The 17,642-nt window shown below is 37.6% G+C and overlaps 1 protein-coding gene across 11 annotated transcripts in view; it reads left to right on the forward strand.

Moving 5' to 3' along the window:
- The window catches only part of LOC101168460 (membrane-associated guanylate kinase, WW and PDZ domain-containing protein 1), an 82,878-nt gene that overhangs the window by 40,161 nt on the left and 25,075 nt on the right, over window positions 1–17,642 (forward strand). For 3 of the 11 annotated variants that reach the window (XM_011477256.3, XM_020704743.2, XM_011477249.3), the window contains exons 3-12: window positions 8,144–8,263; window positions 9,356–9,544; window positions 10,508–10,775; window positions 11,299–11,381; window positions 11,848–11,886; window positions 13,963–14,020; window positions 14,203–14,315; window positions 14,936–15,058; window positions 15,259–15,444; window positions 15,611–16,222. In XM_011477256.3, coding sequence (XP_011475558.1) covers window positions 8,144–8,263; window positions 9,356–9,544; window positions 10,508–10,775; window positions 11,299–11,381; window positions 11,848–11,886; window positions 13,963–14,020; window positions 14,203–14,315; window positions 14,936–15,058; window positions 15,259–15,444; window positions 15,611–16,222 — 1,791 coding nt within the window. The remainder of the gene's footprint in view (window positions 1–8,143; window positions 8,264–9,355; window positions 9,545–10,507; window positions 10,776–11,298; window positions 11,382–11,847; window positions 11,887–13,962; window positions 14,021–14,202; window positions 14,316–14,935; window positions 15,059–15,258; window positions 15,445–15,610; window positions 16,223–17,642) is intronic. The other 8 variants (XM_011477257.3, XM_011477250.3, XM_020704744.2 and 5 more) reach the window with 6 other exon arrangements.

Below are 17,642 nucleotides of genomic sequence, written 5' to 3' on the forward strand. Positions count from 1 at the left end.
CAACCACAAAACCATGATGACCACTTCATTGTATTGAGCTAAAGATGTTTAAAGAATTCAACCCATCTGGGAGGTCCAAAAAGTCAAAATTAACCATTTGTTTCTTAGGTCAGCTCTGATACTCTTGCAGTTTATGGTGCATGTTCAGTAGCAACGAGTGACTGGCCCAGTATTGTGAGATTGGATGTGGGTCATAGCATGCGCTCAGACAGGCCACTTCAGGGACACATGTCCCCTGCTCTACAGCTTTTTATGAACTGCCAGTAAGGACATAAGCCATCTCCACTAACCTAATATTTATAGTCCTCACTCCCAACCGACTGCACAGTAAACTGAACGTGTGTTTACACACTTCATCTCGTCTTTATCTATGTTTCTGTCTTTGCTGACTGTGAGCATAGATATTACTAAACCATGGCTCTGCTTGCTGTAAGTATTATGCTACGTTCACAGTGGGTATGTGATGTACGTTCTAGAACGTTCTGAATGCGCAATCTTAAATGTGCTTTTTAGCCCACTCTGGACAAGGAGGGAGGGGCTTCTTCTTCTTTTACATTGCTGCTGTTGGTGCGAAGCGGTCCAAATCTTGCTCCAGGCTTTTTTTTCCACAAAGCTTTATTTCAATATGTTAAAGACTGGGTGTCATATAATCCCAACCTGGCACAAACCACAGGTATAACTGTCTCCTTCATGTACAATTTTCAAATATTTGGGAATTCCGTCAATTAAAAAGGATGCCATCCATACATCACTACCAAATCTGAGTCCCTGACTGATCAAAGTTCCACCTGGTTTTACTTGCAACATGCATTCAATGGCAGCGTGTTTTGTATGTAGAGTCTAAAAAAGGTTGTAGAAACATGTGTAGCAGCGCCTGAATGCAAGTGTTTTGAACGCAGAAGCCCAAAACGCGCGTTTACATAGACTTTACTTTGGAAGGGGTTGCTTGTCAGCACATTGGAGAAGGCGGTCTGCATGTAACTTTACACCCTGTAGAAACAGTAGCTACTTTTAGAAATTCTGATTTTGATGAGCAACAATAAGCACATCAGAAATTCCAGTATTTTCATTATTTTGAAGTTTGTGCTATTTTTTGTGTGGTTGCTTCAATATAAGGACCTAACAGTATCTTTAATTGTTTTTCTTTTATACATTGAAAAAAATCATATTAAGACTTAATCAATCTGACAAGTAAGGAAGTTAGGATTATGGCATTCCTCGTTCAAACTGCATGAATCTGTTTTAGAAGAAGAATTATCAGATTTAGCTGAGTTACCAAGCAAAGTTTACATGGCTAAGGGCTCCTGAAACTACACACTGTAAAAGCCTGGGGGTTGTCTTTATTTTATTGGTCATCTTCATCAGAAGGTGCAATTCTTACTCTTCACTAGTTGGACAACCTTGGGATCTCTTCATCTGTCCTTCTCTGTTTTATGATAGAACAATATCTTATCAGTCTGGACTTGTGTGTCAAGCTTTTATGTACTCAAGAAACATAAACTGTAGCTTAAACTGTAAAACATCACAGTTGCTTTCCATACCGCTTTAATATCCCAAAGTTTTTTGATCTAGTCTATAATTTTGTTTTACTTTTTTTATTTATTTGCTTTTATAGAGCAGTTATATAAAAATGGCTTCGCAGAGTTGATACAGAAACAAGCCTGAGAATTTAAAAACTGGAAGCAGTGAACATGGATGTTTGGATCGATAAAGACACTTCTCTACTAAAACTCTAACAAATGAATTGGCTAAGCTGTTAATTAGCCCTTGTTAAATCTATATTGTGTTTTGTGTAGCTCATATAGAGTCCTATATACAGTGTAGCAGCACACTGAGACAGACGTACTGTAGTGGCATACTGACAGAGACGAGGCCACGCTAGCAAAGATTCCTTTATCCTTTTAGCAGTGCTTAGATCAGTACCACTCACACGTCTTTAGACTCACGCAAACATGCTCACATGCAGCCTCTTGCATTGAGAAACAGACAGATGCCCTAGAAAAAGACGCTGCCAGCTTAGAATGAAGGATGGTTTCCTGCACAAACCACAGATCCCATTCGCTGTGGTTTTCTCGCCGGAGTTTGTTTTGTTGTCAAATAGTGAGAAGGGAGAATAAAGACAGTATGAGTTGAAGGCAGAGGCAGGGATTTCACACGCCCATTAGGTGATTGTTTTTCCTGTTGTGCAGGCCATGTGTCTGCACCGTATTTATCCTCTTTCACTCTCTTCCTCTTTTCTCTGTGAGGTTCCTCCATTTGGCTGATGCTCCCTGTCACCGCAGCCTGGTGCATCCTCTCTTCCTGTCCCTCAGAGAACACAGTGAATGTTAATGCTGGTACTGATTAGACCTTGTGCATTTTTGTGTTGAAAACTTTGTATTTTTAGAAGGGCTGAAAAAAGCTTTGTTTGTGATTAAAAAAAATGTGTTTTGGCCTCTTTATAAGTAAAAATTTGCAGATTGAGGTGCATCAAAGAACTGAGCTACATAAAAAATGGAGAAGGGTTTATAGGTGCTTTAAAAGTGCGGACAAGACAGTGAAGATTTACTTTATTCATCCCACATTAAATTACAGAGAACCAATCGGAGGGTACTGTGCTGCCGATTTATTCATTCTCTTTAAAATCTGTATTATTCTGCGCTCTGTGTCACACAATTAGACGGATTTCTTTCAACAGCCAAATGTTATTTCAGCAAAAACAGTACAGAAAAACTTAAAGCCTCATGTATTTGCTGCTTAACACGTAACTATATTATTATTAAGTGCAGTGCCCATTATGTGGATTTGCAAATGTCCATCATTGTATTTCAATGTATGCATGTGATGTTAACATCCAGCACAAAAACTGACATTAAATTTAGCAGACACTCTGGACCTGCAAGAAATCAATCATAAGTTAAAAATCCAAGTTTTCCAGCCATGCCCTCTTTGACTTAGCAGAACTTTGTAAAAGCCAGAGGAAACAGCTTTACCCATTGTTTTTTGAAAAATATGTTGCAAATAGATCCAAAGTAATAGATATTTCTGTTGAATGGCTGCACTACAGTCATGCAGCCCAGAAAGAAGTGAATGAGCTTGAAATAAAGCCAACTTTTTATAGTTTTGTGCAATAAATACCCAAAGATAATAGGTGGTTATACGACTTGAAGGCTACAGAATCATTTGGTCTTCTCATAATCTACAGTTCTTGCAATACTTTTAAATACTTGAGATGTTACATTTCGTGTTTAACTGTTATACATTTGAATAACAATTCATTGTTTTTGTAGCAATTTGATGATTAATAGTAAATGTATATGTAAAAAGAATTCTACAAAAAATGTATGAACTACAAGTCTTGAACAACAAAATAGAGACTGCTTTTCAGAATTTCAGTTTGACAATATGTTAATTGGTGGATGTTTGTTCATCTCAGTCCTTGTGTAAAAAATATGAGTCCAAAAAGAAGAAAAATTAGTAAAACTTTATGAAATAATATTAGATGTCCTTATAAGGTGAACAGTGGAAATCCTTATAGATCAGACCAAATTTTAAAAAATTTAAAAAGCAAAACAAAGCACAGCAAAATAACACTAAAACGATCAACTAAAAAAAAAAAAAAAAAGATTACGTATGCAAACAGAAGTTTAATGTATAGGTTGCTGGTTAATTGATAATAGTCTAAGTAGACTAAGCAGACATCTAATTTGAATATGTCTATCTGTTTGTTAAAGGTTCTTGCATTTTCCCCCGTCATCGCATCAGCAGACTCAGACAGGAGCTTGCAGCTAAACTTCTGCTCACTGACTCACCAGGGCAGCTGAAGCTGTCTGTGTCCCACAGCTTTCATTGTAATATGTCTTTGGTTTTCTATTTATGTATTTAAAAAATTCAAAATTTAGATATATTCAAAATTTTGCCATTACTTATTATTGGCACTGTGTCACAACCATAGACATATATGTAAGGAAACACCTCAATTCTCATGCCAACAAAATCTTTATTACTGTAATGGAGGAGTAAAGTATTTTCAATTTATATATTTTTTTTTAAGTATTGGTTAGGACTTTTCAATAGTAGCACCTGAATGACACTTAATCTCTTAGGCTTTGCAAAAAATGTACCTAATAATTTACACATTTTGCCAAAAGCTGCTTATATTTTTGTGACTTAAATAATACAACTTTTTATCAGAAGTCGTATCAACATATCATAGACAGAATTTCTGTTTTAAAACTGGAAATAGAATCTGCGGCATATTAGTTTATACCTGCCATTGTTTCCCTTATTCCCACACAAAGTTCTAACATTTGCTGGATTTAAAAACAAATGCACAAACCAGTGACAAGTTTGTTGTCAGCAGAGACTCTGCTGGCTTCAGGAAGATTTGTATGTTTGATAGCTGAAGGAGATCCTGTGCAGGCTTAGAACTTGGCATTGAGTATCAGTCTCTGAAACAGAGATGTCAAAAGCAGACAAAAAAAGAACTGAAAAGAAATGGTGAGCCTGTCAGTCTTTCTGGTTTTTCCAACGCTTATTACTAGCAGTATTATGAATGGAGAAGCATATTTTCTGTATCATTTTGATGATGATGTGGTTAATGTTAAAGAATTACAGCACATTAAGTTACATGAAAAATCTCAACAACTGCAAACTACCTGTGAAAAGTTTTTGGCTCAGGCTGAAAATATGCCTTTTTTCCATCTAATTTGATGCAACATATATCTTTGCTTTATTCAATTTATTTGCTTTAATAGCAGTTTGCATCAGTGGCTCTTTGGGGTAATTTAATGCATTCAGTAGCAAGCATGACAAATTCTAACTAAGTATTCAAATATTGTTTCAAACTATGACAAGTCGATTGATTATTATCTTTTTTATTATTATTTTATTTAATTTTACTTGCATGTCATTTTACCTTTTGGACATAACAAATAATTTAAGAATATTTTTTTCTATGATGGATCAGGAGCAGATAATAGTTGAAAAAGCTCTCTTTTGTACTGCAGTAACTGAAATGGGTGGGTCAGTCTCCCTGCTGCGCTCTTCTGATGCATCCAATTGCAGACAAATAGATCCATCTACGTTTTCATTGTCCTTATTCGAACTGGCATCTGACTCCAAACTGAACTGCTGGAAATCTCCAATATTGCTCAGCGGAAGGTTCCTTACACGCCAACAGTCCTGCACACAACTCAGGGCGAATTTCTGAGGAGCTTCTCGTGCTCTGCATAAACTATAACCTTAAAAACGACACAAGTTGTTTCAATTTGACAAAAAAAAGTATAATCATGATTAAAAGACCATTGGGAATGCTTTTAAAATGGATACAAATATAGTTGGAGTGGGACTTAAAGCTCAAAACTGAAAACCCCAGTTTATTTCATTGCTCTGGTTTTTCCTGCTGTGGTCATATTTACTTTAGGAAACATAAAATATTATATATTCCCAGATCTTTTAATAACACTACTGTTACCAAGGTACTTTATAGCTTCCAAAGCAAAATTCTCAGCATTATTACCAGTGTCAGCAAGTGACATAGAATTATTATTTTTTTGTAGTCACTTCCATAGAGTAGCAGTTATATTGTGTAAAACACAACCTTTTTTTGTTCCTTGTTCTGGTTTGTATTAATAATGTGAGGGACAGCAGAAAAGTTAGAAACTTAAGAGTGACTGAAGGCCAGCCAAACAAAAAAAACAGTGTTTCCAAAAGCAAAGTGGTTTCAAGTTTTGACAATGTGGAAGTTTCAATGAGCTCGGCCTCGTGTTGTGAGAGTAAAAAGGCAAGATTAAGTAACAGAAACTTAAGTTGTGTTTTTGTTCAATGTGGCCATAGAGTTCCCACCTCAAATCTTGACCTGAAGAAAAGACAACAAGGCAGCACACACAAAACGGAAGAACCATAGCAGCTGCAAATGCCCTCAGGGAGATAGTGTGTAGGTAAACAAGGAAGCTACGGACTGCTGCATGTCAAGTTTGACTTAGATCTGTCAATAAACAGCTTTCTCTCTTGAGCATAAGGGCTGTCTTCTCAGAGATACTTAAGCTCAAACAAACTGTGCATTTGTTGTTTACTGATCATGGAAAGGAGCTTCTGTCAGACCCTGAAAACTGTTGGAAGTTAAACCTGAGGTCATTTTTTTGTTTGACAAAGTAACCATGGTCTGTTTTATTATTCTAAAAGAAATCATTTAAAATGACTCAATTAGTCATCTTGCAGTAAGAAAGCAAACATTTTTTTCTGCTCAAATTCTGTTAGATGGTAAAAAAAAATATTACCCTGCGTAAGTATTTTTTATAAAGTCAAGTTGCAAAGAAGAATGTGATACTTAATAAAACATGATGAATAATGTTAACTGTCATTCTATTAAAGGTTTTAACCAGTCTCTAAAAAGTGAATTTAAATAGCTTCTGTCTGACCTGTTTATTAAAATCTAATTTATTAATTAGAAAATGTTGTTTCATTATAAAAGCATAGTACGGCCAAGGCAAGTTGAGCATAACAAAAATATGAAGGGATTAAGTCTTGGCATGACCTTTAGTTATTTTGTATAGTACAGTTTCAAATAATGCAATCCCTCATTTTGACTTTATTTCAACGCATCAAAGTTTGGTGGAATTTGGAGGATTGGCTAATAAAGTTACTGTATCTAACAGAATCATCAAACCTCCATCTGTCTGATTTAAAATAACATTTCAAAGTATCACTTAAGTTGAAAACATTACAAATCATCATAATATTTACTTAAATGCTGATTCTTTAACTGATTCTTTTAAAAAAAAACAGCTGAGGAAATGCTTGATTTGTTTACTCTGATGTCTTTTGGTTGGGTATTTGTTAAACTCCGATGTACACAAAGTAGGAGTGTAATGACATACTTTAACATCAAAGCATCTAAGCCAATCAAATACCCAACACCTAAATAAATGGTCAGTATAAGGAAAATACTTAAGAAAATCCTACATACCAATGACAATGACAATACATAACAATGATTGATTTTATGCTTTTTGCTTTGTAAAGAACTTTAAGATAACCAATGGATGTGGATAAAAAATGTTCAATAAACTTTATTGATAAAAAAGTCTACATTTGCAATCAATAGCAAGCATGACATAAGCTATGTAAGTATTCACAGCAACATTCAAATATTGTTTCAAACTTCTGTCTCAAAATTCTGTGAGGTGTTACCACTGACTGGAGACAGAATTGATCATTTGTGACTCCTGGTGTCGGTGCATTATGATTCCAAGTGGAAGTTGTTATAGATGTATCGATTGATTGATTAATTGATTGATTGATTGTTTGATTCATTGATTGATTGATTGATTCATTCATTCATTCTTTCATTCTGGTTAAGTTGGTTATACTTTGAATCCATTAAAAATAAACATAGTATACTGGACATGACTGGGTGATACTTCACATCTGTCACCCGTATGGCACATCTGCTCATTCAAGTCTTGGTTTTTACTAAGTCAAAAAAGCACTAAAACTTCAGCCATCGTTGTCTGCTATTAGTTTGATAATTAATCTACTTTTCAAAATGAAAAAAAAATCAGACTGATAATCACTGACCTCAACAATAGATCACATGAGGTCAGAGGAGAAAAATGAATGGATTTCGATTAACTTAAATTCAAATGTTGACTTTGTCTTATCAGCTTTTCTGGTTGTGGTTTCCTCGTTCCAAATAATGTCAAAAATGTTTTATTTTATTTTTGCATTTCAGTCCACAAACGAGAAGCCTTAATTAATTTTAAGCTAAAAGGATTTTGCTGTACAGTATAAGAACAGACAGCATTAAATTCAATAATTGTTGCTGCTCAGCAATGCAGTCAAATAAGACAGTGCAGCTTTACCAGGCAATAACAGAATGCATCTTAATTTCCAGCTGCATACTTTATACAAAAACCTGCATGAAGAAAACAGGAGTTCTGTGTTGCTTAAGGTGAAAGCAATAATGACTTTGCAAAATACCGCAAGATACATGTTCTTCTACCCCTTGATTTTATTTCCTGATATAATATGTGCAGACACTATGTTCAGACTTCTAGTTTTGACAGAGAAACATGATGAGCATGTCCTTGCTGAAAGATACCTCTGTCTTCTTGTTTGGTCATAAAAACTCCTGCTAATTATTTCTTTTTCATTTTTACAGGTACAACTCGCCCCCCTCGAGACGGGGAGGTCCCAGGAGTGGATTACAACTTCCTGTCTGTAGAAGACTTTCTACAATTGGAGGACAGTGGCACACTACTAGAAGTAGGAACTTATGAAGGTGAGGATGATGATGACGGTTCATGAGACCCATGGTAACACGGTTACTTCCGTTCTTCGCGGATGCAGTAAGAAGTGCAACCATCAGGTTGCATTTTATTGTACATGCAGTTATCCAGGAGACAGCAAATCCTTTCATATCTGCTCCACTCACAAATGCAAAAAGTATAGTGTGCAGAGCTAAGTCTCTGCTCTGTCTGTGTGTAAACATGCATTTGTTTGTGAGGCTGAGCGTGCAATTGTTTGTTGGACCGTGTCACGCACGATAAGTCTGACTTGTCTGTGTGTTTGCATGTGTGTGTGTGTGTCAGATTGTGCACAGAAGCTGGGAGAGAATGTTAGGACATTAATCTGCTTGGCACTGGCTTTGCTGTGTGTTGGCACGTTCCTCCCTTTCACACAGACAATGTCAAATACCTGTCAACGGGAGTCTGTGGCCAGCCAGAAACCGGAGGGAGACTAAAACACAGCATCCAAGTTTACCCTTAAATGACTGTTAGAAGACTTTAAATGAAAACCTTAATGAGTTAACAAGAGTCTTCATTGTTTTTATTCTACAAAATGTTTGTAGAGTAAATATGAGACAACCTTTTTTTATAACTGATTATTTGGTTTTGGGAAATTGAACCTACATTTAAAAAAAAATCTTCAGTCATAAGGCCATCTCCCGTACTTTGTTTTACTTTGTGTGTACAGTATTAGGTCATTTTTTTAATACTTACATTTTTATGCCTGATATATATTCACTTTCCTAATCAAGCCTTGTCCAAGAAAAGTTTTGAATAGATTTTAAACATAAAAAGTTACTAGGATTATTTTAGTCAGATTTGATCTACTGTCTTGCTCTAAGGTTGAACCGCTCAGATAAAATGTGTCTGCATTCTCAAATTGAAAAGAGAAAGCTTTTAATACCCCAGCAGCTGCTTGTCAGTATTGTACATTTTTTCTTACCATAAAACTAGGAGTGGCTCCTCAGTCTTTCATTTCTCTGTGCCCCTGTACTGATGTTTTTATCCCTGACTCCCCCTCTCTGTCTCATTCCTCCTCTTTCTCTGCCCGTCTCAAGCATGCTAATGTCCTTGTTGTTGCCTAGGTAACTATTATGGGACCCCCAAGCCGCCAAGGCAGCCCATCATTGGGACTGTGACTCTCAATGATGCAGGCTCCTATCGGTCCACCCCGAAACGCACAAAGTCCTACAATGACATGCAAAGCGCCCGCGTAGTGCCTGCTGATGAGGATGATGACGATCAGGCCACGGAAATGAACAACAGTTTTACAGGTGAGGGCATCACTCCTTTTTTGCTCTGTTTGATGAAGTTTCTCGGCTTTGGTGCTTGCATGTTCAGTTTTTGCCATCTGTGCTGCCTTTGTAATGCACTGTTTGCCTCTTTTGGAGAGGGTGTATGTATGAGTGCATGATGAGGAGGGGAGAAGGAGTGAGACGGTGCGTGTATGTTTGTAATTCTCTCCTCTGCTGAACACTGATGAGTGTCTGTCAGTTACATCATGTCTTACTAAGGAAGATTTTTTTGTAAGCCTCCTAACACTGCCATCTACCTGTGAGGAGGTGTATGGCATAGAAATACTAGAATTCTGGTCTGCCACTGCATTTATATTTGTTCTCTCTAAGTAACCACTCTCAACTCTTTTTCTGCCTCTATTTTGATTTCATTTGGCATTTTTCTAATGCATGAATTTCTGCTGTATCCTCCAGTGCTATAAACCTCTTAAGTAAATGCTGGAGAATTTGAGATCATATTCAAAGTGCCAGTTTCAGAACAAAAGAGTTTTCTTTGCTTCTGAGAGCTCCAGCCTGTTTGGGGGGCAATAGATGGCATTTATTTTCTCCCTGCACCCCTACCAGTGTTAAAGTTGCTTTTGATCAGCCCTGAAAGGCCCACAGAGGTGGTAGAAAATATCTGGGCACAAGTGGGGAGCTGAATAATAATGGGGGTTGGGTTAGCTTTGGAAAAAGAGGCTTATGGGCGCCGAGGTAAAACGCATAGGGGTCAAATAGAATTAGGGAAAGACTGTTGCTGAAGGAATTAGCTTTTTTTGTTGTTGTTATCTTTAGGTTACATGCAAAGAAAAGCAAAAGTCTGGGCTTTTTAATAGGAGCTGGAGTTGCATGATGTGTCCTGGGAGTTTGCAGAGGGAGCATGACTCTCTTTTCTGGGTTTTGCATGCCGACAACCTAAACAGAGTTTGTTCCTTCGTGTTGTTTTTTCTGTGTGTTACCCAGGATCCTTAGTGCGTAGCCTCTTTCCCTCTCCTTTGCTGTGCACAGGAAACCCTAACGACCAGGACGAGAGCCGTGGCGGCATCCTACGGCCATACCCTGCACGTGACAATGTTTTATCCTGTGGTCTGAACAATGCAGCCGCCCCCACAGCAGAAAGTGGTCAGCAGACACTTGCAGAACCACAGGTCTCTCCAGAGGACCCACTGGGACTGCTGCCTGAAAATTGGGAGATGGCCTACACAGAGAATGGAGAACTTTATTTCATAGAGTATGTATTCACAACATGTACAGTTAAAAATGTATAGTGAGCTTGTTTTCTTTTCGTCCAAAACTGTCACAGTGGTTTGTTTTTCACTGTGATTTAGGCCTCACCTGTTAGCCTACCCAGCCCTTTAGAGTGTCAGTCTTTTCCTTTTAATCCCCGCATATCCCGATCTCAAAAGGAGATCACATCCTGATCAGCTGATCATCTCCACCTCTCTGTCCTTTCTGCAGCACAGCAACTGCACTCCACCACGACAGGGCCATGTATTTTTACAGCTTGTATGTTCAGTTCTGCTAGCACTAATCTACAGTATGTTCTTTATTACCAGTACAGGAAAAGACAGGTTGTTTATTTAAATGTAAACAATGTTGGTCTGTTCTTTGTAAAAATTGCTGACTTGTTTGGTTTTTGTTTTACTTTTTTTTATTTCAAGTTCTAATGCGTTTAAGCACCCCACATGGTGCTGCGATATGCCAGTGTGATTGTGGGCGCTGAATTATTTTGTTGTCTTTTTGTTTCCTTTCAGCCACAACACAAAAACCACATCATGGCTGGATCCCCGCTGCAGAGACAAAGCCTCCAGGCCTTTGGAGGAGTGTGAGGATGATGGTAAGCCTCTTTAAATCATTTCAGATAGAAATGTACAATTACACATCTGTTCAGTGGTTCAGGAACAGTAGGAGCTCTTTTTTTTTGATTGAATGATGGCATTAGGAATTTCTGGCTAAATTTTACTGCTTTTAATTGGTTTGATTAGTGTCTTTAATTTGGAATGTGATATATTTATTGCGCTGTCAGGGTGTAATGATTGACAAATAGCAAAACAGCACCATCGAGTGGTATAACAAAGATATGGCTTGTTTTGTTTTTCTCAAAAGATTCTGATTCACTGATCAGTTTTTGCATGTTTGTATATAGCATACGTTCACTTGTATACAAGAGCTGTTTATTTTTTGATCTCTGGATTTTCATTTCATTTCTCATTTATTCTTTCTTTTCTCATTCTGATCCAACTCTCTTCATCCGTTTTTTGTTTATTTTTGTCATTTCGTTTCATCTTGCTTTCAAATTGGAGAAGAAGGGATACATACAGAAGACCTGGAGAGTGATTTAGGTAAGGGTTATTTAGATTCTGCTGTAGAATAATGCACAGATTAAAAATGTTAACCGATTCCTTAAAAAAATACCCTGAGAAAGTGCTTGATGTGGTTATTCTGATGTCTGTTGGTTAGGTATTTGTTAAACTCTGATGTATACAAAGTAGGAGTGTAATTGTAACACACTTTAACATTAAAGCATCTAAGCTAATCAAAGTATAAGTTGCAACATCTTCTTATAATCACAAATGATAATAAATTATCATTGATCATTCAATTGATCAAATGATCAAATAATCATAAATTCTAAGCTAGAGATGATTCTGGGAAATGTTATAATTTAAATGCTATACTTTTCTATCTTTTTAATTAGAAAAAAAACTGTGGGAGAAAAAAGAACCACACATTAACAAGGAAATATTTACATCTAGATTCGTACAACAGATTATTTAACTGTAAGCAAGAAGGGAAGAAGAAGTGTGGGGGAATTCAAGGGAACTGTCTGTAAAAAATTGGAATTGTGTAGAAAAATAAGTGGATTATAATCGGCAGGTGGGTTGATTGTTTTTTTGTGTGCAATATACAGCATGCATATATTCACAGCATTCAGAATAAACATGATGGAATAGGAAATGGACTATGAATTGCTTATGAGGCAGGCTGCTAAGAAGAAGAAACAGTTTTTGTGGCATGAGGTTCTGATCCTGATGGAACGGGCCTCATGGCTGTGGGGGCTGCTGTGAAAGTCTGTCTTTTACTGAGAGGATTCATTGTAAATCAGATGATGATGTTTGTATGTTCCATGTTCTGCTCCTCAAATCTTATCTTTGTGAATGTTTGGTTGTGATGGAGCTTCACATCCCTTTTAGGCTAGTATGTGGTTTAGGAAAATATTATTTGTTCCCAACATCAATCCATGTTTATTTGCTTTTTCAGACTGATTTTGGAAAAGGTCAGTCTCAAAAGTTACTCTATTAATGAATGGGTACTTTTTAGGTAAATAAAAGCAGGATTTCACAATTTGCCATGCTGCTTTTTTGCAGGTTACAGCTTTCCTTTAGCATTTCATTACTAAATTTTAACTATGTGTCATTCATTCATTTCCTTTTTAAAATAAAATACAATTGTTTACTTAAAGAAAAAAAGTTTTCTATGAAAAGGACTCTAAATGACTTTTAATGACTTTTTGGAGCAAAGAAGAGGTAAAGTGTTAACCCTATACACGCCTTATAGATAATACCAAGTACAAAACCATCTACTAATAAACAGAAAGACAGAGGAATCTGTGTATAGATAGAGTTTCACTTTAAAAATGATCCCCGAATAGGATAATTCTAATTCTCAAAATCTTTTTAAAATACTTATCATCAACAGTTTCTGCAACAAAAAAAAAGGACTGTTCAATGCAATGGAAGATTTCACCCTTAATAAAGACTTTAAGTGTCAGCTGTCATAGTGGCTGTACAAGCAGTAAACAAAATCTAGTGTCTGGTTTTTGGAAAGCAGCTGAAACAGAACACCCCAAACAGTTTGGAAGTCAAAAACAGCAAAGAAGAAGCCGAACCTATTCAAGTCCTAAAATAATGCCGTCTGTTTTATGCTATCATTTATCAGCAGTTCCCATGCAGCCTTTATAACCTTTTTTTTTTTTTTTTTATAACTTTAATAGGTTAATAGAAGAAATAAGTCTGTTATGTATTCGTGATCATAGTGATGACAATAAAAGGGATTGAAGGCAAAAGGGACGGTACACACATTTTATTATTTGATATATAATATATATATAATATTTACATCTTATTTTGATACTTGTCAGCTGATCAAAGTTGAAGAAAGAGGCTGCTTATCCGTGGCTCATAAAGTCAATTTATTAATGTCCTGGCATGCAGCAACTCCACTCAGATCTTAAAATTTATTGCAAAGACTACTTAAAATGTTATTCTTCTTTTTGTTGTAAATTCCTAACATGGATAACTTTTATGGGATTTGTGTGGAAAACATTAATATTAAACATGTCGTCCCGATGCCTCAACCCTGCCTATTATCAAAATCAGAGTTGTTTCTTTAATGGCTGCTTACTTTTTGCTTTTCAGAGTTGCCTCCAGGATGGGAGAGAATAGATGACCCAGTGTACGGAGTATATTATGTAGAGTAAGTAAATTACTCTATTGACACATCTCTGCAGAAATATTCTCTTTAAAGCTCTTCGTTAATCTTTTCCCAGAGCATTTTAAACTTGTTTTTTTAAAGCACCTTTAATGAACCTGTATGCTTTGTAACTGCGATTTCTGCCATTTTCATTTGCCAAATCTCTCTTTGACTGTGTGTCTCAGTCATATAAACAGGAAGACCCAGTATGAAAACCCAGTGGTGGAGGCGCGGCGCCAAAAATTGCTGGAGCAGCACCAACAGCCGCAGCCTCCAGAAGGTGAGCGGTACATTCGAGGTTCGTTTCCTGCCCTGGCACGGCACCATTTCTTTCTTTTCTTCATGTCTGTCAGTGTCATGTCCTTCCTGTCTGTCTATTATTTTCCAGGGCTCAGGCCAGGTTTGAGAGAGATAAAAAATTGTAAATTTGACTTACTGTCTTCTAACAGTAAACCTGACCTAAGTCCTGATATTGTCTTTGATGTTTAGGTTTTTTAATAATCATGAATACTTTCTGCCATTTGTTTTTAATCATTTACTTTGCAATCATTGTTAAAATAAGCAGTGGTGTTTTGTTTAGCATTGAAGTCCCAAATCCCTGCATAACTCCTCTTTCAAGGGAATAAAACATATAATAAATGATGTAACACATATTAAATATTACATTTTTTATTTGCCTTAATTAAATCAGCTTGCAAAAACAATTTGAAGTGAGCATAGTTATTTATTTACAACAAAACATTTTTGAAATGCATACAATAAGTAAAGTCTGATGAAGAAAGAGCTGAGTAGTGGCGTTTTTTTGTCAAGCTGGTTTTGAATGTGTGTTTGTTTTTGTCTGTGCGCATATATGTGGCATGTAAATACACATTTGGTGTGAGTCTGAATGAATTAACACATTGTATTGTGTTTGCTCAGAGTGGATAGAGGAGCACTCCTCTGCTGCAGCTCCATTAGCAAACTATGCTCCAAACCACCTGGAGACTTACAGGGACCCACAAGTCCCTCCGGCTCTTCCACCCGGCCCTGCAGGAGTCAAAAGTAATGCATTTCAAATTCAACTTGTGACAGTTTGATGAGATACTCTGGTTACTGTTAATGTAGTCCTGCTTGCTATGAAAGCTAAGAGTAAGATGAGGTGGCCATCCACCCATTTTTGATTTAAGTGACGTAAACTACCACCATATTTTAAGTATGCACTCCTTGATTGCCATTGTGGATAATTTTTTTGTGCTCTCTAGGAGGAAAACCTTTCTTTACAAGAAATCCTGCAGAGCTTAAAGGAACCTTCATTAACACAAAACTGAAGAAAAGCCGCAGAGGGTTTGGCTTCACTGTGGTTGGAGGTGATGAGCCGGATGAGTTTCTGCAGATCAAAAGTCTGGTGCTGGACGGCCCTGCAGCTGCAGATGGCAAGATGGAGACAGGTGCAGTACACAACCACCGTCAACAGGGTGCACTGTTTCATTCATAACAAACTGCTGTGAATAAATTCTCTATCTCTGAAGAGTTACAGGATATGGATCTGAAATGGGATAAATGTTTCTTAAAAGTGTAAATGACGCACTGAGGTTGTTGTGTTTCCTATCACAGGTGACGTGATAGTCAGTGTAAATGACACCATTGTCCTGGGCTACACTCATGCTCAGGTTGTGAAGATCTTCCAGTCCATCCCTATCGGCTCCATGGTGGACCTAACTTTATGCCGGGGGTACCCACTACCCTTTGACCCAGATGACCCCAACACCAGCCTTGTGACCTCAGTGGCAATCTTGGATAAGGAACCAATCATTGTCAATGGACAGGAGACATTTGACTCTTCGGCCAACCAGGCTGGACCCCTCAATGGCTTGCGTGAGCCACGGTCGCAAAGCCCCTCGGCTGATGTAGCATCCGACGGCTTGCATGGCTTTTCCACTGATGTAGTCACGCTGGCCTCCGCCATAGCCACCCAGCCTGAGCTGATCACCATCCATATGGAGAAGGGAGACAAAGGTTTTGGCTTCACCATTGCAGACAGCCTAACAGGAGGAGGGCAGAGGGTGAAACAGATCGTGGACTATCCCAGATGCCGCGGCCTGAAAGAAGGGGACATTTTGATGGAAGTGAACAAGAGAAATGTGCAAAACATGAGTCACAACCAGGTCGTGGATCTACTGAGCAAATGCCCCAGAGGCAGCGAGGTCACCATGCTGGTTCAAAGAGGTACGCACGTCCTGCATCTTGATGTAAGATATTTCTCAGCCAAGGTTTGCAGGAAATGAAGACTCAATATGGCTACTATGAGGTTGCAGGGAAAAAAAATACTTTAGTTTGTACAACAGACAATTGCTTGAATTGGGGACACAGAAAGTAATATTCTGAAATTGCAGAAGAGAACAGTGAGGGTGAAAGTGGGTGGCAGGCTGGAAATCTCTGGCTAGATGGGATGAGAGGTGCAGGGATGACAGGTTGAGTTACAGTGGAAGTGGGTGAGCAGATGAGTGTGGGAACAAGTGGGAGGAAGGGTGAAGAGCGAAGGAAGATGAATGAGAGAGCAGGAGAAGAGAAGAACATTAGGTCAGAGACTCACATGTCAGCTGTAAAGTTTAATGTTCGAAGTTACCCATGTGATGAGTTAAGTATGGTGTTTTCTGGCCTAAGTATGTGCTTGAATGATTTCTAAATTTGAACATTAATTATGCCATTTCTATCTATTATGGGGTTTCCTTATTTCTTTTCCTTCTTTAAAGTTGTTCTTGTTCCCACGTAATGGTAACAAGTGTTTGGCACAAATGTTCTGCAGTGTGTGAATGTGTGTGTGAATGGGTGAACGGGACTGTGACTGTAATGGGACTGCCGCTTACTTTCAGGCCTGGCTACATCTATTTTTTTTGCTCCCAGATGACATTGCAACAATTTGTTTTTTTTAGAGATAAAAAAACATTCAGGATCCATCAATATTCTGTCCATCCGTCACTGCTGCTAAATGTTTATTCATGCTTCTTGACTTAAAACCTGGCAGGACTGGATATATTGTACACCCCACATCAGTTTCCTCCTTTAAAAAGGGCGACCTAGTGCACTGCTTATGGAATGTGGTGTGGCCACACTACAGAGTTAAAAGTCATCATCATTATGGGCTTGTGAGCGTCTTTGTGTGAGACAGATAAAGGGTGAATATTACAGTTGTGGAACAGGAGTCCTGCCAGTGGAGCACTGAGGGAAACACACAGAGAGAGCATAAATGAGAGGATAATTGTGATGGAAGCTGCAAGCAGTCACTGGGGCTGGCAGAGAGACTGACAGCTACATGTATTTGAGCTTTGACTCGGGCTTGTCGTAACTGTGAGCTCAGCTGAGGGACCAGATGATAAGAATCAGAAAACTCTTTTCCCAGAATTGTTCTGTGAGCTCACACTAAGAGGAATGAAGCTGTCATTGTGGCATCTTATATGGATGTGAATATGTAAAATTGAGAAATTCAAATGTATCTATTATTAATATTAGTCACAAAACAAGATTTAGAAACAAAGCCTATTTAGCCGCAATGGCAGAATGAATTGAATTACTATGCTAGTTTAAATAATTAATTCATTAATTAATGGAAGTTTATTAATTTATGTAAGTTTATTATCAAACTATA

This window comes from Oryzias latipes, chromosome 7, assembly GCF_002234675.1.
Source record: "Oryzias latipes chromosome 7, ASM223467v1".
NCBI lineage: Eukaryota > Metazoa > Chordata > Actinopteri > Beloniformes > Adrianichthyidae > Oryzias > Oryzias latipes.